At 36.6% G+C, this 23,700-nt stretch overlaps 2 protein-coding genes across 3 annotated transcripts in view; one reads left to right on the top strand and one right to left on the bottom strand.

Moving 5' to 3' along the window:
- The window catches only part of LOC116164237, a 102,641-nt gene that overhangs the window by 11,782 nt on the left and 67,159 nt on the right, over positions 1 to 23,700 (bottom strand). The gene's annotated exons all lie outside the window — the stretch shown is intronic.
- LOC116164238 (GATA zinc finger domain-containing protein 14-like) lies at positions 16,062 to 17,734 on the top strand. Its single transcript, XM_031478383.1, has one exon. The coding sequence runs from the start codon at positions 16,526 to 16,528 to the stop codon at positions 17,708 to 17,710; it is 1,185 nt and encodes a 394-aa protein (XP_031334243.1). The 5' UTR covers positions 16,062 to 16,525; the 3' UTR covers positions 17,711 to 17,734.

The following is a 23,700-nucleotide window of genomic DNA, read 5'->3' on the forward strand; positions in this document are numbered from 1 at the left end:
TTAAATGTGCAATAACCAAGTAACACAGTTCTGTATAAACAGCGATTATGGTAGACTAAAACCCTACGTGTAAAAAACGTAATCATATTATATACTGGTACCTATATACCTAGTTACATGCATGTCCGACAGATATTGCTATGTTTTTGTAGGATCAAGCTTAGATCATATAAACAATGATCTAAGGGATCAAGAAGATTATGCGTTTATTATTCCCATTGATGCACGATTTATGCGCGTTTACTGAATACGTTTAAATTTCGTCGCATTATTCGTATTAAATTCGTTGATAATGTACTGCTAACAAACGTTTATAATAAATGCGATATATGGGCTTGATAGATTGTATATTTAATCAAAGCAGAAGGTCTGAATTATATAAAGCACATAATAATTACAAAGTTCATCATAAACATTCAAGTTCCATTTTCTTCATTGCCTATTTGTAAATCTGGCTATTTTTGCGGTCTTCGAATAGCTAGAACACCTGGCGATGCTTATCATAAATGAATAGAAGTCGTTTAAAATTAAAATTGGTCAAGTAAATGAATGAACAATAGTGCAAGAGATACATGACCGTCACCGCTAATCAAAAGATGAAAACTATTTTTTTTCACATTTGTTATTACAGGACGTTACGCCGGTTTAGTATTGCTCCCCAGTTCTACATTCTAAGGAGCATTGGGCACTATTCAACTAAAATTTTATAATTTTATTTAGCAGCATTGTATATGTATTTGTATTACCTACTAGTACCTACCTTTATTACATCATACATATATTCATTTGCAAAATAAGGGATCGTCTGCTATCTCTGATTACGAAGGACAAGCTGGGCGTGAAAAGTACAAATTCCTCTTGTCCTGAGTTTTGCTAAACGAAAAAAACCCGAGCCCTTATTTTAAAAAAAAAAGTAAAACTTGCATTACGGATTCGACGTATATTTTGAAAGGTCATGTTGTACCTAAACCTATACATATATAAGTATATGAAACCTGTTAGCATTTGTAGTTTATATAGTTAAGCTGACCTAAAAATTGCCATAACTAAATGCCAATAAACAGTCCAAATCCAAACGGTGGTGGTGAAATACTGTTGGTTACGTTACATCGTTCTAATTGGAGGGTGTTGCTTGCTGAAACTTTTTCTTCATTTCTTGGGTAGGTACTTTTTGATCTCCCTTGTCAGTTTTTTTTATAAACCTGCCGCTAAGAAAGTGGCAAAGGGTGCAAATATACAACAGCAACGGCAAGCGATAAAATATTTGTAACGCGGTTCCCAAAGAAAACGACCTAAACGAAGACACGATCGGTATTCAGCTACACGTCGATTATTATCTATTATCAAAAGTATCCCGTATCAGAAAAAACTGTATTCTATTGTTGCGAAGATCATTTATTGTAAGCTGTTATATGACATTGTTCCAGATATGACCGCGATACATTTGTAGGTGGGGCTTGAAGCGCGCTTGTGACGTCATCCACGTTTCTGGACCGCGTCACGAAATTCAAACTTTTTTCCCTAATTTTGTTAAAACGCTTGCTTGTTTTGAAAACATTATATCATTTACATGCTCTGTGATCATTCGTGCATCATATTATATGAAGGCTCATCGTTCATAATAAAGGGGTACAGGCGTATATTTTCTTAGAGACGTTTTGTATATGAATTACGTATATGAGTACGAGTGTTATTAGTACTAATTACTGGTGGTGCCTTCTTGTCGTAAGTTATGTAAATTATTAATTAGACTTAGGGGTGTTGAAGATTATGCCTGTGAAATGTGAGCTCGTGTAAGCAGTTAAGTACTGCTAGCACCATTGTCATTAATTCGGGCAGTATAGTGGGCCTGATCACGTTGGAAGGTCTCCTATCTAGCAGGGGGCACATCGGGCACAGGGCTGTAGCATGAGGTCTTGGTTTAGTTCCGCGCATGGGTTTGCACAGGGGGATACGTTGTCGGGTGGCATATGGGGACCTGGACATAAGACGTTAAGCAAACCAGACTATGAAACGTCAGCTACTGAATGTAGCATTGTTTAAGTGTGCTGAGTACTAAGTAGATAACATGATTAGAGTAGCAGAATACAAGACAGAGGTGCTCCTTGTGTTTCTTGTAATTACAGTGCGCCAGGCCATAAGCAGCAATGGAGACCAGGTACTGTTAGAGGTCTTGATCATCTTGACGATTTGGAGTGAATGTTATTAATGGTTATGATTGATTGATTTATTGGTTATATCGTTGTGCCCCTCACATACTTATGAAAGAATTGACTGATGTTATGCATCGATGCGTATAAAACGATGTCACCTTTCTGTCAGAACTGTCTCTGCCTGCGAAAAGATAGAGTGGTGTCTTCCACCATTGTTTAAATACTTTAAACAATGCTAACATATGCACAGGTGCACTAGACTTGAAGAGGGAGTTACAGCGGCGTCCTGAAAATTCGTATCTTAACAAAGGGAAGGGAGGAAATAAGTGGAAATTTAGATAGTACAAACGCAAAGAAATGTAAAAAAAGAGTTAAGTAGGTGTATACCGTATTTGGTAATATAAATCCAAAATTTGTTGAATGCGTATTTCATATTTCTTCACGTTGATGGTAAAGTCTTTCCAGTCTAGCAGATGCGAATAATAACCACATCCCGCCGCGTTTCAAGCGTTTCTCTAAATCTATAGCGATCCGCGGATCCGTTTGCCAAATCGCACAAAAGGTTTGCGTACAAAAGATTATTAAGTTTGACGAGTATTTAGTGCAAGTCAATATAGCAGCGTGCGGAACTTCAAAGAGGGAATTGCGGAGATAAACGAAACTTAATTGGAAACCAACCGCTTACTGAAAATATTTAAATCCACTCATAAGCAGCTTAACATTACCTCGGTAAAATTACCATTCAGAATAAAGTGACTTCATTGTATAATATCTTACTAGAGACAATTTCATTTTGAATGCTACTGTTCAAACACCTGCATCCTGTCCCTCGTCAGATGGGAACTTATTAGTTTTATTCCCTCGCTTTAACTTTATTACGTCTTGCTACTAATACCTTTTGTTAGTAATGAATAATGGTTGCTTCTTAGATAAAATGTAGATTACTATAAATCTGAAAAGTTAAATGTAACTTCGCCGCTTTAACTTTTAAAGTAACACTTTTAATTGCACTTTGAGGATATTGCTATTTCCTTTCGCCGATGCAGCCTAAGATTTATTAGACAAATTGTTTGCCATAAACAATGTCTCCGAGCTTGCCACAAGAGAAAAATAATGAAGTTAAAAATCGAGAGAGAAATACAACCCTTCCGTGGTTGGTTAATGAATAAATCTTAATAGGACGAGACGTTCCCCAAGACATTTAGATCTTGGAGTATTGTGTAATAATTATGAGGCATGATTTATATTCGTATCAACCCCTTCTCTATTTAAGATTAAAGGAGATGATTAAATTATTTCAATCAATTTACAAATGGCGTAACTCTTAATTTATAATTGCTGTGCCGCAAATGTTGGCATATTTATTTTACTTCACTCCGGGTACCATAATTATAGGTTTCAATTCAAATCATTTACTTCTGAATAATTGGATCTTTTTGTATCAACATATCCATGAAGTTGAAGTGAACAAGCCGCCAATTCGCGCTTTCTATATATACTATGCATGGTGCATTATGGATTAGCGACGATATTGTAACATCCTAAGATGGTGTAAATAATTCCTATAAATACCGAGAGAGCCATCTTTCATACGTGAGAATTAACATGTATGCTTTTAGCGCATTTTCCCAAACAAAATTGTCGATAAGAAATAAATACTCAGTCGGAAGAAGTACCTAAGTATAGATTTTGTAGTAATGCCGTAATGGGATTGATATCCGTTTGAGATATTCAAAAAACGTCTCTTACAAGAAGCATTCCAAAACATCTCTTATGTTTTTTTCTAGGTTCTATAAATAACAGAACGGCATCTATTTTGTTGTGGCGGGCCAAACTGGCCAAAAAACTCCGCTCATATGATCAATTTTTGTACAAGATTTAAAACTGGTACAGCCTTTTCGCTCGGCAGTTATAATTGACTCACATACGAGCTTTTGTTTCCCAGTACACCATGCGTAAGTGTTTTTGGAAAGTGCTCTGTTACATATTATCAAAGTTCTCGGTCTCGCTGGATGAAGTATGTGTTTGCATTACTCAACATGGCACCTTCCATTTTCGATGGAATTCTACCGTTGGATGTCTCGCGATATCTCCATTACTTCCGTCCCGGTTGGAGATGCACCCTGGTTGGTCTGAAGTTCGTGTAGCTGCATCGGTAGTGGTGCTGGTTGCGGTGTACTGTACGGATCCGTTCCTCGCATATTCTAGCAGGGCGTAGCTAGGGGTTCTCGTGGTGGCGTTTTTATTCTCGTCCGGGTGGTGAAGACCCCTTCTTGATTTCCTGGTTGCGCCTCACCACTGGGTTAACTTAGGGGGTGGATGATGGGTGTCTTCCAGTGGTAACACCCCCAGTTTAGGAGTGCGGCATCCCAGGTGACGGAGGTGAATTGTGGGCCGTATCGCCCGATTACTTCATTCTCCAGCCGGTTGACTACGGTGTCGGTTGGTGGTTAACCGGAGAGGGAAGGCCACATATAGGTCCATCACTGGTCCCATTAGGTCGACGGAAATCACCTCCCATGGACGGCTGGGTTGACGTGGTCGGATAGTGCCTTCCTGAATGAGTCCTCGCTTTGCCACTGTGCATGCAGGCAATCTGATAACCACGTGGTACCTAATCCAGGAAAGCGACCAGCGGACCCCAGCAAAGACCGCTTCTTCTGGAACAATTCTACCGCAAATCCAACCACAGAGATCTGCTGCTAGTACCCATCGACATGAAAGAGGCTGTCCTGCACGCGTACCACGACTCGCCGACAGTACGCCAACCAAGAGCGGAAAAAACAGAATGTGTCATATACTCCCACTACCACTGGCCGAAAATGGAGGAACTGAGTGCGGAACTGTTGGGTATTGTTTCTCTGGCTTTTCTTCGCGCGGTCGGCAAGTTCTACCACTTCGATGTTGGTGTGGAATGGTGGTCCTGTGTCGACCTTTTCTGCTGGTGCGGTTGGCGGGGGTATAAGGCGACTGATGTCCTCTTCGGTATTTTCTTCCACGGCTTGGTGTGTGGGGTCCCTCGACAGGTAGTCCGGGAGTTCGTTCTCCTTACCGGGACAATGTATCACGTCGAAGGATAATTCTTGAAGTCTCAGCGCCCATCTGGTAAGTTTACTCTTGCCGTCCTTCGTTCGGCCTAACCAAAGGAGTGCTCGACCGCCCGTTTTGAATGTGAACTCTCTGTCCTCCAGATATTGTTAGTATCGCTTAACCGCCCAGACGACCGCAAGGCACTTTTGTTCATTCACGTGAATCTTGCTCTGAGCACCGCCGTTTAGCTCCCGTCACGTAACTTGTGATGTTGCGCTGGTTGAGGCATGGCTCGTGGTAGAGCACGTTGTAGGATGAACGGCAGCTTGAAATCCGAGCGGCACAGCTTAAGAGGTTAACTGATGGCGTCCTTCAGTTGAGCGAATGCTTGGGTAGGTGCTTCGGTCCACCGGTACGGCGTACTCTTTCGCAGTAGGTCGTCAAGAGGGCCTTGCATTTCTGCGCATCTCGGGGCGTAGTCTCGAATCTAATTAGTTACTCCCACGAAACTACGCAGCTGCTTCCTTGTTTTAGGCGCTTCAGCAGTGCGGATGGCCTCAATGCGCTCTCGTGGCGGTTTGTTGCCGTCGGCTTCAATGGTGTGGCCTAGGTACCCCAAAGCGGCATTTCTCCACGAATAGTCGTAGCATGTGGTGTTGCAATCACTCTAGCACTAGACAGAGGTGGTGGAGATGTTCTTCTCAGGTCTGCGAGTACGCAATGATGTCGTAAAGGTACACCATGTTAGAATTTAGTGCAAACTATTAAAAGAAAAATTGTACAATGTGCGCCTACATACTGTTATTTTTATGGGTATTAATTTTTAGTAACTGTCCTTTGTCACGTTGTCAGTAGAAAAAAAGTTTTGTTAGTCAATAAACGGAATGATTACTTAATATTTTTCTACCTGTCTTTAGTTCGCTTAAATATTAAATTTCAACACACCATTGAGAATTTGTGTAGATATCCGGAGAGGACTTCTTGTATCATCAGCTTTTAAAATATTTCTGGTGCGTTCTTCAGACCAAAGGGCATCACTCTGAATTGGTAGGAGGCTCCGTCGGGTGTCGTGAAGGCGGTTAAAGGCTTGGGCGCATCATCCAGTGGTACTTCGCAGTATCCCGATTTTAGGTCCAGGGTTGAGAAGATTTTCGCGGTCCTCAGGATACAGGTAGGGTTCAGCTTTCGTCCTTGGTAATGGCGCTCAGCCGTCGGTAGTCCACACAGGATCTTAGTCTGTCGTCCTTTTTGTCACAATGACTACCGGTGAGCAGAAGTCCGACGTACTGGACTCTATAATTCGTGCGGCCAGCATGGTCTCTAATTCTTCCGTAATGACCCTCTTCTTTCCCGAAAAGTAACGATACGTTGGTAGTCGAAAAGGTGTGATTTTATGTGTGGTGGTTGCGGAGGCTCCTGTGAGCATTGTCTCAAAGTTCCGCGCGAGTTTGGCTCACTGATTCTTCAGGTGTGGTGGGAAACCGCGTTTGACCTCGATGGTGGCGGTACCTGGGCGTCGGGTGGGTTGGTTGGTGATGTGGTTAAGTGCATCGCTTTCCCAATACGCATCCTCGTTCGTGTTCGATGACGGCTTCCTGGTAGCGTAACCAAGCCTATCTGATAATCACTGGCGCGATGAGCAACGGTGTCACCAGAAAGACGTCCTGATGATGACTTTCTCCTTCCACTTGGTACTGGAGGGTTGCGCTTCTCGCTATCTGCAGGCGGTGACTGGAATCGGCTAACGTGTCTGCGCCCTCCGTGTACTTCTGGACCTTGTGGGCGAACTCGCATCGTATGAAGTTATTCCGTTTCTCTGGTCCTGTTGTCGGTTAGCTAGGACGGGGCAGTCTCGGTGGAAATGATACTGCGAGCAATTATTTAGGTACGTTCGGTGGGCGTTGTGGGGATCGTAATGGTTTCGACGACAGCTTGTCGACTGTTACGTTCTCTTCAATCTCGGTGGCCAATTGAAGTCCAGCATCGTGTGGGGCATGTGGCATCGAACATAGCAGCGTATGTCCGGATGTAGCAGATCGCGGGCTAAGGGTTTTGTTGATGAAGGGCTCGACGGTGGTCCACTATTTCGCTGCGTCCCTGGTGACTCTTTGTAACTCCTTGTAGAAGGTTTTGGTCCCCTTGTCCCGCTTACTGCTTGTTCTATTTTGTGAAGGAACGGCTTTGAGTCATCTAGCTCTAGGAGGTCTCCACTATATGCCGACAAGTCGTTTTTCTCGGGTAGGCCCTAGGCCTCAATCTGCATACTCCTAGAGTGATCCCAAAGACGCTTGGTCGTTGGATAATGCGAGTGGTTTCGGTGGACGCTTATATAGTTCAGCTGCCGCTAATCCTTAGTACATACTGAGTAAGAGTATCAAACCCTCTGATTCAGTTCTGTAACCGGTCCGTGCAGAGTACAGCTGAGAGGCCAACTTTATTTCCACATCGAACATCAACGAGATGCCACACCCAGCACTTTGGTCGGTTCGTGCGTTCCCTACCATATCCAAGTGGACCAAGTCCCAGGGACGGAACCAAACCATTACACATTCAATCATCCACAAAAGCGCATCGAACACTCCTAGTGCATAAATAATAAAGGTATTTAGTTTCAGTTTAGAAGACATGTACAGGAAACTATGTCGCTGACGATTATTTTATGTTGAAGTACTTTCCAACACGCACACGCTAACCCACACGCACCAACCCACCCACGCGCATTCACACAAAACACGTTTTCGTTTCATTTAAGTGTAAGTGTAACTAGGAGCAGGCCTGTTTATTTCAATAAATAAATAAATAAATTTATGAACATTATTTGTTCTTTCACGTTGTAGTTTTGCCACTTTCTGTCGTCGTTTACCTCGTTGTATATTTGAACCAACATCGTAGTGTTAAAATAAAATAAAAACTATTGAGAAAAATTTAATGCTCAAGCGGCACCCATTGTAGCTTACCTTATTGTGATTTATGAAATAGCGTCGTAGCCATTTTACTCCAACGATATAAGTATGGATGGTGACTTGCGTAACGCATCATATGGATTTTCAATGTAAAATTCATAACATGCGGTTATTGGCTCCCCAAATTATTTTAGAGCAAAAAAATGTATTAAGGTTTTTTGTAGAACAAAATTTTTTACGTCAATCAACCGTAAGTATTAGTTTTCAATTTTTTCCATAGGTAATAAAGAGGGGAAATTGGAAAAATAAAACCCCCATCTTTTTCAATAATCTGTGATGCCATGGAATTTTATAATATAAAAACTACGCCAATATCCGTCATGCCATGGAATGTCTGCTATAAAACAAATCAAATTCTGTCAAAAAGTATTATATTTAGAACAGCGAATTCAACACAAAAAAAGACCAAATTACTAAAAACGGTTTCCTATTATAACAATTTACAATAAATGTTCGAATAAGTCACCATTAACTGCAAGAGAGTAACTAAGTCGATCATAAAATCCATTTCGAATTGCGGCTAGTTGTTAACTGGATATCTTTTTGTTTTAGAAAATTCCATGGCATCGCAGATTATTGAAAAAGATGCGGGTTTTATTTTTCCAATTTTCCGTGTTTATATGAAAAAAATTGAAAACTAATACGGTTGATTGGCGTAAAAAACTTTTTTCCTCAAAAAACCTTAATACATTTTTACTCTAAAATAATTTGGGGAGCGAATAATCGCATGTTATGAATTTTGCATTGAAATCCCTATGATGCGTTACGCAGGTCACCACCCTGTATAGTAATTTATAAAGGCAATTTAACAACCTTCTGGCGTTTTGTATTAAGCCGGTGTTTTTGTGGACACCATTTGCTTCTAAAGTGGTTGACTCGCGCCTGGACATTCTTAACACATTGCATTGATCCCAGGTCAAAAAGAGCCACACACAAAACACTTCAAGCTCTTTAATTACAACTTTTCGATGTGCAAATCTCCACCGCTATACAGCAAAATGATTTAATTCTAACCTTAAATTTCTGAATCCCGACAAACGGCGGGCAAGATCAAAATCTTTATATTCCAAACGGACTGCTCTTAAATTTTGAGAAGCACTTAAAATAAACTCCGGGCGAGAATCAGATAAAAATCAATCGTAACTTGAACATGAAACCGTTTCGTACCTTTTTTTTAATAACCACGAAAGGATCTCTAAACTGAAATTAAACCATAAAGTGCTGTAAATCATTAAATTAAGAATAAAAACGGGTTTAAGAATATGGTATCGAAATATCAGAGCCGTATTAAAAAAATTAAGTTGATGATGGACCCGCAAGGACGAAACGTCGGATAAAAAATTAACAACCCCCTTTAGCAAGCATTAAAAGTTGCTGTGAAGAAGTGTAATTTATTTTGCTCTAGGTCAAATATGAACGCCAGAAAAAGCTAGTAAAATCAAACAATCCTATTTTTTCAAAATATTTCAAAAACCAAAAAAATATTCAGAGATGTCTAAACTCTTCTTAGACCTTTGATTGCGTAACTTTTCTTTATATCTCTTATCCTTTCTAGAATGCCCTGCCCATATAGTGACGCAGGTATATAAAAAAAATTTTAATATGTATGTTACAACTTTGATTATACCACCTTGAGATCACGCAAAAGTAGTTTTCAATAAGCAGTAAGCAATGCATTATTATGTAACCAACGTATTGTTTGCTTATGCAAAAAGGAAAATAACTTCAATTTAGGAGGACACGTTCTATAAAAAGAGAATCTCTATAAGAAAGGCATATATCATTGAGTTCTACAAGAAAACACACTCACACTGAACATCTTGTCGGTCCCAGTCGCCTCGGCGAGAATAAAACCTTTTAAATCCGAAACTTGTTTCTCAAATAATCGCTGTAAGCTTTTCTCCAATTTACGCCACCCGCTGTGTCAATTCAAGCTGTATGACAAATAGAATTTGTATTTCAGCGCTCTGAATCAAAATAACCCTCATTCCAAAATTGTATGAGAGAACCGACCGATATAATTTACCTAGCATTTTACTGGACAAAAAAGTTCAAATTTGAATTTATATGCATAACATCGAATGTAAAAAAGTGTATTGAATGTTACCATATTGTAATAGGAATCCAGATGCCCGCGGTGACAGTGCATCGCTATGGAGATACTGATTGTTTTCATCCAGCATTGTCTTGTAACTCGCCGGGCCGTACAATACCCGTCTAGTTTATTGTGCCGGTGGCCGATAGAAATGTCGCAGAGTTTAGGGCACATATCACCTTGCCTCTTTGTTATCGTTACTTTGCCTCTTACGTTACCACTTTTTACTATATACATTTCTAAGTATGCACAAAAACGTTATTAACTTCTAACAAAACGCTTTCGCAATGGCCAACGAATGTAGATACAAACGCCTTTTCTTTATCGCATTCCCGTCAATTTTCCCTTCACTTTTACACAAAAAACAACATGTCGAGCGATATTACTAAAAAGCAACAATATTGATTGTAATAGTCACCAACAGTTTAAAGTTTCATACCTACATTTATTTTTGCAATTTCGTTATCAAATACTTAAATTTAGTTGGCGTTTTCCAAGGATGATGCTATAGGCGTTTGAATTTTAAAAAAGTCATTTAGCCACAAGTGTCACATTTTGACACGTTGGCGAACTAGTGTAGATTGGGGCACTGTAGTCCGGTGTATAAGCCAAACGAGTTAGCACTTTGAGGTAAAGTTTTGAAAATTAGTATAGATGGTCTTTGACTCTTCCTCTTCAAGATCGGATATGGCGCCACGCTCAATTCCCATCGGAACCAGAGGTATGAGAGGTTGCCTACCCAGTAAAGAGAAACGACATAAAGTTATGATTTGACGAACTTTGACAAAATGTTCTCGAGGTAGGATAACTACACATACTTCAAAGCATTAATGGAGTAATGGGGACGCAATTACGGCTTGTTGCATATACCCATCAGAGTGTAAAATGACAATTTACCTAAATTTTCTTCAGATTTCGTTTTTTCTTATTTTTCATATTTTATATCCAGATTAGGCTTTTTGCTTATTAAAGTATGTTCTGCAACATAGTAGACGTGCGCACCCAGTTATTTAGAGCACACAATATATCATTTGTCTATCCACTTAGCGATTTGACGAACTTTCTCTGACAGAATGTACTCTTAGGCTTGTTGGGTTAGATATTAGAATGAAGGTTGAATTTTATCACTTTGTATTTTCCATATTCAATAAATAGTCTTATACCTGCCTTTCTACTACTACTATACTACTACTACTTATACGCACGCACGCTACAAAGGCTAACTATACATACATGCTTCAATGCATTTGGGGGTTGTAGGAGGCCTAAATTACGGCTGGTTGTCTACCCCAACAGGTGCTGATTCAAAGTTAGTAGTTATCATGTATATAAACAGGTTGCCGATGGTTTGGTTTACTTATAGGTATTTATTTATTTATTTTTTTTATTTACTAACAAAACGGGACTTGCCCTTTTACATTGTCAGCAGTCAACGGTTTTGGCTTTAACAACTTAAACAAACAAAAGTAACAAAACAACAATACTAAAAAAAAAACAAATACCATATATGCAATATCAAAGATGTAACAAGACATTACGGACACTCGTTCAAGTTTCCTGGCTCGTGACCTATTAGATTTTATCATAATAATATGCAATAACTCCTTTTTTAAATAATGTTAAGTTTACATTAAATATATTAGAATTGGTCTGGTGAATATATGCATTGGTGGTTATGGCTACCCTTATCATTGGCGATTTTAAGTTGTGACCGGTTCGACACGTAGGCACATAAAATATACTTTTTGGTCTGGTTTTATGAGCTGGAACATACAGATTCACAAGTGATAGCAAATTAGGACAGTCAATTCTATTATTTATCAATTTGTATGTACATGAAACAAATATCAGCAACTTCTCTCCTATATTTTAACGGCATGATATGATTTTCCTCTCTAACTTCCCGATATTGATCATATTGGGGGTAAGTACCTCTTAAAATGTAGATATTTTAAGAATTTATTTTGAACTGTCTCTATTTTTTTTATGGATTTGTAGACCGGAATTCCAAACTCTACTGCCGTACTCTAATTTAGATCGTACCAGGGAGTTGTAGAGAATTTTTATGGAAACGATCTACCCCAACAGGTGCTGATTCAAATATGATTGGCTCTACCTAATTAGATTTGATCATGTCAACGGTTTTGGCTTTAACAACTTAAACAAACAAAAGTAACAAAACAACAATACTAAAAAAAAAACAAATACCAAATGCAATATCAAAGATGTAAAAGACATTACGGACACTCGTTCAAGTTTCCTGGCTCGTGACCTATTAGATTTTGTCATAATAGTATCCAATAACTCCTTTTTTAAATAATGTTAAGTTTACATTAAATATATTAGAATTGGTCTGGTGAATATATATGGTGGTTATGGCTACCCTTATCATTGGCGATTTTAATTTGTGACCGGTTCGACACGTAGGCACATAAAATATACTTTTTGGTCTGGTTTTATGAGCTGGAACATACAGATTCACAAGTGATAGCAAATTAGGACAGTCAATTCTATTATTTATCAATTTGTGCATGAAACAAATATCAGCAACTTCTCTCCTATATTTTAACGGCATGATATGATTTTCCTCTCTAACTTCCCGATATTGATCATACTGGGGGTAAGTACCGTGCCTCTTAAAATGTAGATATTTTAAGAATTTATTTTGAACTGTCTCTTTTTTTTTATGGATTTGTAGACCGGAATTCCAAACTCTACTGGCGTACTCTAATTTAGATCGTACCAGGGAGTTGTAGAGAATTTTTATGGAAACGAATAGAAACGTATAGAAAATCATTAAAACTAAACCAGGGTTTAAGCTTTGTAAACAGAAAAAAATTTGAAAAAAACTATTGTTCATGACAGAGGCGTGCAGCGGAGAGCAAGGCATGTTTTGTTTGATGCATCTACATCTTGCTTCGGTGCAGCCTTTTTTCCAGCCGCACTTTATGAATTAAAGTCCAACCCCAGTCGGACGGGTCTGGCAATGACTGCTGAATCTGCAAAGCGATTCGAACTAAGCAGATGAAAAGGGCTTGGGGAACACAAAAAGAAGGTTTTGCATAGCTTTAAAAACAAGACGTGACTTGTTGGATGGATCTTGCAAATATCTTCGTTTTTCTTGATGAAAAGTCGTTTTCTGCATTCATTGACGTCCTTTTCTTGCGATGATGTGTCATACATTTTCACGACAAATAAAGCAATGTTAGGTTGCTTTATTACCTTGCTGGTATTTAACTGATAAATAATTCTAGAGGCAAAACATTGACCTAGCTGCCTGTGAGTCTTCTGTACCCACGGCACCCAATGTAAATTTCCATAAGAGCGCCCGCCATAAAAACTCTAAGTGGTTTAAAAAAAAAATTTTTTTTAAGAACTATTTTATTTAAAATTTAAAATGTTCGGACCGAGGTTCGGACTATTTTTTTTTAAGTGTATAGCAACTGAATATCGATTGTTTAAAGATTAGCTGTTTTGCACCGATTATTGCGCTAATCTGTTTCAATTTTTTACTCGCGATCAAGACGATTTATGGAAAAAGTAAACCGACGGTCTGTATCTTGGTGGGCGGTAAGTCAACAATTTCAGTGTAACAAGTGGCGCCGCTGCTCAATGTCGGCGGGAACTACCTAAGGACCAAGACAGGAGTTGACAAAGCAAAAATATCATCTTGTCTCTTGCAACTATAATCATCTACATACAGTGAATTTTTTTTAAATGCGAACATAGGAGTTTGCATGCAATGTAATTTCCCTATGTTCGATTTAAAAAAAAACACATCAATCCACGATACACTTACAACGGTATGCTCTTGCGCATCTAGCGTGACGTCACGTGCGAACAAAACCACAGAATATAAGAGCAAAATTACGATGCTTAGATCGACAAATCACAAGGTTAGTTGACAAATCATACTGATTTGTGTAGAGATCCTCGCGTAAGTTATTTCTGGGATTTCGTGATCGTATGAAATAAACTCTAACCAAAAACATTGGCCCTAAACATGAAATGCGGCTGTTTCAGTAAAAATTATATAATTAATGCATTATCAAAAGATCTAATCGCTCCTCCGTGTCCCTTTTATTTTGATTTTCATTATTACGCGGTAGTTTTAAAGTAAGTAAAGCATCAGGTTTCAAACATCCGCTGTTTTTAAAAGTAGGTCTAATTAAGGAGTCGTTCCCTTGCGGTGCTTCAAAACGGCTGGCTTCAAAATGTTCATAACAAATACAGGATATAGGATTAAACAGCAATGGAAAGACTTAAACACACCACTTAATAATAATGCAACACCATTTTTCAAGGTAATTTTGTCCTTACGACGACTTGCAACAATCCATTTTAGAGAAAAGTCTTCAATTTTCGGAAATCGAAAGTACCTATTTTATTTCCACACACAACCTGGCATTTTGGAATTTTCACTAATGATTACTTAGCTATCAACAAATTAATGCTTAGCTATCAACAAATTAACGCTATAAAACTCGTAAATACAACTGAAAAGGTGCAAACTGTCACGCGTGACATCTGTACTGGATTTTTCCGTGCGTAAACACTTGAATTTTGGCGCCACACGTTCGCAGGTGACGTAATGCGCAGTAGAAAACGCGTTTGAGAAAAATAATGAGCATACCGTGTGTAAGTGTATCGTGCATCAATCTATAGAGTAGTTCAAATGAGTAGTAGATACAATTGACAGCTATCATATTTTTAAAAATACAGCCGTCCAATTTAATTACGAAATCGGTTAGGTTATTGCTTATAATGTCAAGGAGGAGACTTCGAACATTTATTGTAATTGTTTTCGGTATTTATTTTCTTATTTTCTTCATTTATGTATTGAATAGATCAAATTAGTAGAATACCAGGTGCACATGACCTACAAATAATTGAAGGTTGGTTCACAATGAGTTGTGGTGTCAGTGCGTGACCTGTGAGATCAAGTGATCGTAAGCTTAAGAAAAATGTATCCTAAAGTTGCTATGGCCACACATGGCTTCTTTAAAAAAATCTTACCGAGTGCTCTTCATCATAAAGACTATGACTTGTTATTCATAGTCACACAAGTTGCGCGATTTGGGAATGTGAACCGCGCACATCTCATAGATTGATGTGTTTTTTTTTAAATCGAACATAGGGAAATTACATTGCATGCAAACTCCTATGTTCGCATTTAAAAAAACCTCACTGTATATACCATAATGTAAAGAAGTTGCGCCTGGGTAAAGAAGCATACAATAGAATTACCTTCAATTAGTACACTCTGCATCCATACCGTTTCATCATTTAGATTGATTGTGCCAATACCAATACATTTAGTAACAGAGCTTACATAACATTCAATTAGCGTCTCTTATTCTTCTTCGGCTTTAACATCATGAATTTGTTTCTTTTCCTCCTTGGATTTCTTGCAGACTGCAGTAAAGTGATTTTTTTTGTTATACACTTATTATAACGCAGGGCCTATAAAGACATTTATAAAAATAAATTTCGTAACAAGGGAAAAATGCAAAATTGAATGTAGCACAAGTAGAATTAGCCAAGAGGTGTCGATATAGGAAATTGCTTATCAGGCGGTAAAAAGGTTGAGGCACCTCGTGAGCTAGAAAAAAATTAGTCAGTAGTGATTGGGTTGTTGAACAGAACCGACATGGTAAGTCCCAAAGTTTATTAGTTTTCATTGGTATTGTAATTTGTAATTGGTCCCTGCGTTTACTCTTTCTACCTTGAAAATTTCTTTATGTTGATGTTTTAATACCCCTGTAAACGTTCTGGAAGTTACTTCAATATAGCCCAGGTACTCCCTAGCATTCCCAAGCGTTCCTTAATTGAAATCCCTACTCAATAACACCTTTTGCTACCAATACCGAGAGAAACACCCCTTAAGGGTTACAATGGTGGCACTAGATGTTACAATGGTGGCAGCGTAAACGAACCTATCTTCCGAAACCTTGTAAATTTTTAAAGAATTCCGGCAGAAAAAAGAAAAAACTACGCCCAAAATTCAGTTTTATTCGCAGTAATCGTTCCAAGTGTTTAACCTACATATTATGTACAATTAGTAGAACTTCGCAATAACGTAAGAAGTGCAAGTGCAGCGCATTCCAAGTTCAATAAGTCAGGAACGCACTTACATTTTCGCAATTATTGGCAAAATTTTTAATTAATATCTTTTAGGTGGGTTAAATCAACCACGTTATTAACCCTAACCGCGTGTATAATTTCACAAAAGGTGGAAAAACTATAATAATAAGATTTTATCACAACTAAAAAATAAAAGAAAAATGTCCAAGACAAACATATACCCAGATTTGAAAGCCGATGAAAGCGCATCATCAACCCCAAATCCAGTTTTGACCCCGTTCACGTCAACCGGGTTAATTGCAACCACTGTCGAAAGTTTCGATGGGAGGAATGTTAAGGAGTATTTTCGTAAACTCGAGATAAGGGCAAGACTTGACAACTGGACGCAGGAAACGACGTTAGACATCCTAATTTATAGACTTTCAGGCGACGCCTACAAATTTTTCTGGGCGGATGATAAATTAAAAGACCAAACATACGACGAACTCAAACAAACTTTCATTAAAAAATTTTCACCGACAAAAATCCCGGGTGAGGCGTTAATTAGACTATCCAAAAGTTACCAGAGATTCGACGAGAAAATTTCGACATACGTAACGCGTTTAAAAAGTATAGGGCACGAAATTTTGACTGACGATCTTAAACTAGCGACTTCAGAGACACAAAAAGACGTTTTTAGACAAAAAGCAAATGAATTAGTCCTCAATCAATTCAGGATAGGTATCCACAAACAGTTTCAAAATGAATTATTACCAACCCTTATGCGCACGGAAAACCTCACTTTAGAAAAAGCAGAAGAGTTAGCTAACCACGTCGAATTAACCCATTCAATTTGTCAAAACAGGTCAAATAATTGTCACTTCATCAACCAACAATTTTGCCAAGTCTGTAAGAAAAATAATCACTCGTCTCAGAATTGCAGATTCAAAACATATTCAAATAATAATAATGATTTTAGCCCAATTAATAGACGTCCCAATAACCCAACTAACGCTCCTACACAAAAATATAATAATAATGATTTTCACCCAAATAACAAAAGTTCACACAATTATAATTCAAACAATCCCCAAAGACAAAATTACAATTCTAATAATTTCAACCCCAAAAATACACAATTTAACCAACGCCAAAATAACTACAACCCCCAACAATTCTACCAGCGCCCAAGCAATTATAATTCCAATAGAGGAGGATATTCAGGATACAGATCCAATAATTTTAATCAAAGTTTTAAGCGACCACAAGCGGAACCGAATAATAATTTTAACCAAAATCGAAGTAACCAACACACTAATAATAATAATTTTCAGCAATATAAATATAATAATAATCGGCAACGGGCAACCAATTCTTCAAATTCATATAATCAAAATTTAAACTAATTTCGGTGCTGGATCAAGTCTCAGATTTCAGTACCTTACACCAGGAAAAAGAAATCAATCCCTCAAATAAAATTTTAGTTCCCCAAGTTCATAAAGTCGATTTAATAGGTGATACCCCTTCAATTATTAAGCTATATATCAACAATAAAATTAAACAATTTTTAGTAGACACCGGATCTACAGTTTCACTTCTTAAACAAGGAAAGTTGGATCAAAAGCATTTTGAAAAATCAAGTGTAATAATAGAAGGAGTTACCGGACATATTTTGCAAATTTTAGGAACCACTGAATTAACAGTAGGAATTCAACCAAACGAGAGTCTTTCCAAATTTTCATTCTTAATTTGTCCAAACGACATGGCAGTCAATGCAGACGGAATTTTGGGAAGAGATCTCATTGTCAATTTAGGTATTATTATAGATTTAAGGAATGAAACAGCTTACATAAACAACCAACCCTTACAAATTTTTTGTGGAATTGATAAATTTATTCATCCCCATGAGACAAACTTAATGAAAATAGGCGATAATAATAATAACAAAGAAGAACGGGAAATAATACGACCTAATAAAACTTTTACAAAATCGGAATTGATTAATAAACCGGAAATAATAAACGACTCAAGTAGTAGCGAAACGGATAACGACTTAGAAAATTTAAGGGCACAATTAAAATATTTTAAGGATAAAGACGATAAACGCAAAACTAAACGGAAATTGAGATACGCGATGTTAAATCAAGAAATAAATAAAGACAATAATAAGGATAATAAGAATAATAAATATGAACAAAATAATATAGCTAATAATAATAAAATAAAGAATCAGTTTAATAAAGAAGAACAAGAAGAAGTTATATACAAAGTAGAAGCAAATATTAAGGACACAAACAAACGTAATAAAGTTAAAGAAACTTTCCAAGAGGTAGATACGAAGATAATTATTGAAGAATATGGAGAATTAAGTTCAGAAAGTGAAGATGAACAATATAAAGAAAGGAAAAGGATTTATGAAGAAAACAAGACGTTAGACGAGTACCATGCCAAATTTTTGGATGGAAAAGCGGGAAAAGCCAAGGAGTCAATGGATGACACGCATCAAAACAGCATGCGACCGTCGTTACGCAGTGCGCGCAACCTAGATGAAGTCGACTCCAGCCAGAACCCAAAGCTTATCGAGGAAGAAGAAAATAATAATAATGATTTTCCAGTACATAACAAATTAAATAATAATAATGATTTAACAGTTACTAAGGATAATACAATAAATAATAATATTACAAAAGATAGAGAAATAATTAATAATAATGATTTTTATATAAGATTAAAAGATCAAATTATAGTACCTCCTAAAGCGGAGATAAATTGCATAGGTGTCAACAAAAAATTTAATCAAATTCATGAAGAGTTTATAACACTTGAACCCCAGGTAATAGTCCCAGGTGTGTATTGTGCAAGAACAATTAACAAAAATAATCAACAAATTATAGCTAGACTAATCAATTTAAATAATAAAGAAATCGTACTACAGAAAAACATAAGACTAAGTACTATAGATCCAGTAGACCAAATATTAGAAAACCACAACAAAACCCAAAAGGTCAATAAAATAAACATGGCAAATCCAAATTGGATTCAAGATAATTTTGATTTTGGAGATTTAGACGGAAAAACTATTGAACTTTTATATTCATTAATTACCAGATACGCAGACATTTTTGAAAATGAACCAGATCAAGCTAACGTAACTCACAAAATTAAACATAAAATTATAGTAGATGACAATGTAAAACCAATCGCAAAAAGACCCTACAAAATTCCTTTCAAACATAGAGATATTTTAAATAACGAGATAGATAAACTTTTAAAAGCAAATATTATTGAAAAATCATCAAGTCCCTGGAGTGCGCCAACAGTGCTCATTGTGAAAAAATTACCAAACGGACAAGAAAAAATTAGGTTATGTATAGACTATAGAAGTTTAAATTCAGTTACAAAAAAAAGATGTTTTCCCCTTACCTCTGCTACAAGAAGCAGTAGATCATCTTTCAGGATCATCACTTTTTTCAACTTTTGACGTAACTTCAGCTTACTACCATATTCCGATGGAAGAAGATTCTAAACAATACACAGCATTTTCAACAGCACATGGTCATTGGCAATTCAATGCAATGCCTTTTGGTCTCTGTAATGCACCAGCAACTTTTCAAAGGTTCATTAATTTTACATTAGAAGGTCTCATAGGTGACATTTGCTGGGTATATTTAGACGACATTTTAGTACACAATTCAACCGGTATAAAAGATCACATAAAAAAATTAGCAACAGTATTTGATCGATTTAGAGAAGCAAACATAAAATTAAAACCCTCAAAATGCAAATTTTTAGCAAAACAGGTAAAATATTTAGGTTATATAATCACACAAAATGGAGTAAGGCCGGACCCAGAAAAAATTGAAGCCATTAACCAAATTCCAATCCCGAAAACATTGAAACAAATCAGATCATTTTTAGGCATGATTAATTTTTATAGGAAATTCATCCCAAATTGTGCAGATATTGCTAAACCGATAATGGAATTAACAAAGAAAGGTGTCAAAATTAAATTCGACCAACCAGAAACTTCAGCGTTTAACAAACTAAAACAAGCGTTAATCACAAAACCAATACTTATTTACCCAGATTTTAATAAACCATTTATTTTAGCAACCGATGCCAGTAATACAGGCGTAGGATGTGTTTTAAGCCAAATTCAGGAAGGATTCGAAAAACCTATAGCGTACGCAAGTAAAAATTTAAATAAAGCAGAAGCAAATTACAGTACAACGGAAAAAGAACTGTTAAGTGTCATTTTTGGAATTAAACATTTCAGATGTTATTTGTATGGTAGAAAGTTCACTATTGTTACAGATCACAGACCCCTCAGGTATTTATTAAATTTAAAGGACGGAAACCAACGACTACTAAGATGGTCATTATTAATTTCAGAATATGACTTTGATATTATACATCGACAAGGTAAACTTCACGGAAACGCAGACGGTTTAAGTAGAGCTTTTGAATCAACAACTAGCACGGATGACAAACGGACAGATAACCAAATAAATGCAATAACTAGACAAAACAAACTAGACGAAATCATTCCGATTTGTGATAGGGAATCAATACTTAGAGAACAACAAAAAGATACGTACTGTCAAACTATTATTCAGAAAATTCAGTCAGGAGACAACGACTTTTACTTAGACGCAGACAAAATGATTTTCAAGAATGAAAACGTTCAGGATAGATTAGTAATACCAAATTCGTTAATATTAAAAATTATAAATGATTACCACTCACTACCTATTTTCGGACACCAAGGAATAGCTAAAACCCTTTCAACTATAAAGCATAGATGTTACTGGCCTAACATGACGAAACATATAACAGACTTTGTTACGAGATGCCATGAATGTAATAGGAGAAAGACATCACCACATTTATCTAGAGCACCTTTACAAAATTTTCCAGAATTAAACTATCCATTCCAAAGAGTATCTTTAGATATTGTAGGTCCATTACCAACGACAGACGAAGGTAACAAATATCTTTTAACTTTTATAGATCATTTTTCAAAATACGTAGAATTAACACCATTGCCAAATCAAAAAACAGAGTCCATTGCAAAAGCTTTCATAATAAAAGTTATAACTCGTCACGGAACCCCTGAAAAATTATTAACAGATCAAGGAGCAAATTTCATTTCAAATTTAATGAAAGAATTATGTAAAGAATTAGGCATAATAAAATTGCAAACCACAGGTTATCATGCAATGGGAAACGGGGCACTCGAACGAGTACACCGAGATATAAAAAATTTCTTAAGTCATTATGTAAACAAACATCAAACAGATTGGGATCAATTTAGCCCATACTTCGAAATGTCCCATAATTTCACTATTCATAGTTCAACAAATTTTAGTCCTTATTTTTTAATTTATGGTAGAGACCCAAAATTTCCAATAGACAAGACCCTAGAGCCAATTAGGAAAAAATACGACATAGATTCAAATTATTGTTCAGAAGTTTTAACTAGATTAAACATAGCATTTAGAGAAGCCAGAGAAAATAATAAAAAGGCCACAGAAAAATACACAAAACATTACAACAAAAAATCAAAAATTCTCAAATTTAATTTAGGAGACTTAGTTTACGTTTACGAACCAGCAATTCAGGTAGGCACAGCGAAAAAACTACACAAACCATGGACAGGACCATATAGAGTCATAGAAATTTTAAGCGATGTAAACTATAGAGTCAAATTAGTAAACAAAACAAAAGAATTGGTAATTCATAGAAATCGACTAAAGCCATTTTACCAAACCCCAAACCAAAACCAAATATTAACAACACAAAACAGAAAACATTTTAATACATTTGACGAACTTTGGCCACAACCTTACACTAATGATAATTACAATAACGACCCGTCAAACATAGCTTCACACATACTATTAGGACAAAGTAGGTTCCAAAATCAATATACCCCAAGGAGAAATTTTAATAGAATCCCAGACAAGAAAAGAAAGGCTTCACCCTTACACAATTGGAGACCAACAAAAAGAAGAGAAGTATACGGACAGGTTAACAGACAAACTCAAAATTTATTGCGGGAAAATTACAGACAGTTTAGAGATATAAACAATTATGGATCTAGATATTCTCAGGGAGTAAGAAGATCGAATAGAAGGAGATATTAAAATTAAACCACATACCAAAATTCTTTTTCTAATTTTTCAAAATTTCCAAAAATACTATAAAATTAATAAAAAGTATCAACAAAATTCAATTTCATAGTTGAGAGAAAAAAAAAAAAAAAAAGGAGATTCAATACATATTGCGTAAAGGAATACTAGTTATGTACGGAGTGAGCTAACTAGTACCAGTCAAGAACATTTAACAATTTGGATGTTAGAAAACTAATATGGTAAATTACAAACACAATCTAACAACTAACTTGTTATACAAACTAACTAATTTTTATAATAAATAATTATACTTATACTATGTTACTTAAGTCAAATTAATTGTAATTAAATAAGTAGGTACCTATACTTCATCGTTTCATTTTATTATATTTTATTATTTACAGTCAGATTTTAATTACGTTATTCATTATAAAAAATGAAACTACTCTCGGGGATACTAACCTTAAGTGAAATCATAACCTGTGCAGCGCTCATCGCATACACAACAACAACCAATCCAAATTTATGGCGCCAATTACACACATAATTCAAGCATACACTCAACAAATCAATTGTAACCGAATAACACCCCCCATATACCTAATTGACGGAACATAGACAGCTATAACACCTGTACACATTGAAAAGAAACCCCCCACATATTTACAAGTAGACGAAGGAAAACCCTTACAACTGGAACCCATCCAACAAATAGGAGAGAGAGGTCTATACACACAAGAGGAAATTACCAAAATTCAGGAGCAACTAACATTTGGAAACGAGAGAGAAGCAGTAGAAAACATAATAATTCGGAAAATCAAAGGCATGGAAACCAACTCAATGGGATACTCAACAGTACAAATTTTCGACATGGAAGAAATGAAACAATTAACTTCATCAATTTTAACACAAATTTATGGTTGGTTCGCAACATTTGGACAATTTTTCTCAGGAATCATTGGCATATATATCGTCATCCGTATCATCAAGTATGTATTTGGAGTCATGTTAAACGGACTCACAATTTACAAAACCTTTGGATTCGGCATACAATTAATAGCAAGCGTTTGGAACACGTTAACTTTATGGTTAGTCCAAAACCAAGCAGAAAAGCAAACAAAAACCTCAGAACAGCAGGAAATCCTAATCGCAGAACCACACAATCAATCTATCCAAAACAATCCATGTATTCAAACCAATCAATCTATCCAAAACAATCAACCCATCCAAATTAATAATGCAAACACCTCACCAACACATTG

Source organism: Photinus pyralis, unplaced genomic scaffold (assembly GCF_008802855.1).
Source record: "Photinus pyralis isolate 1611_PpyrPB1 unplaced genomic scaffold, Ppyr1.3 Ppyr1.4_LG2, whole genome shotgun sequence".
In the NCBI taxonomy this organism is placed as follows: Eukaryota; Metazoa; Arthropoda; class Insecta; order Coleoptera; family Lampyridae; genus Photinus; species Photinus pyralis.

Excerpts from the sequence above, each read along its gene's own strand:
- LOC116164238 (XM_031478383.1), top strand. The coding sequence starts at position 16,526 with ATGTCCAAGACAAACATATACCCAGATTTGAAAGCCGATGAAAGCGCA.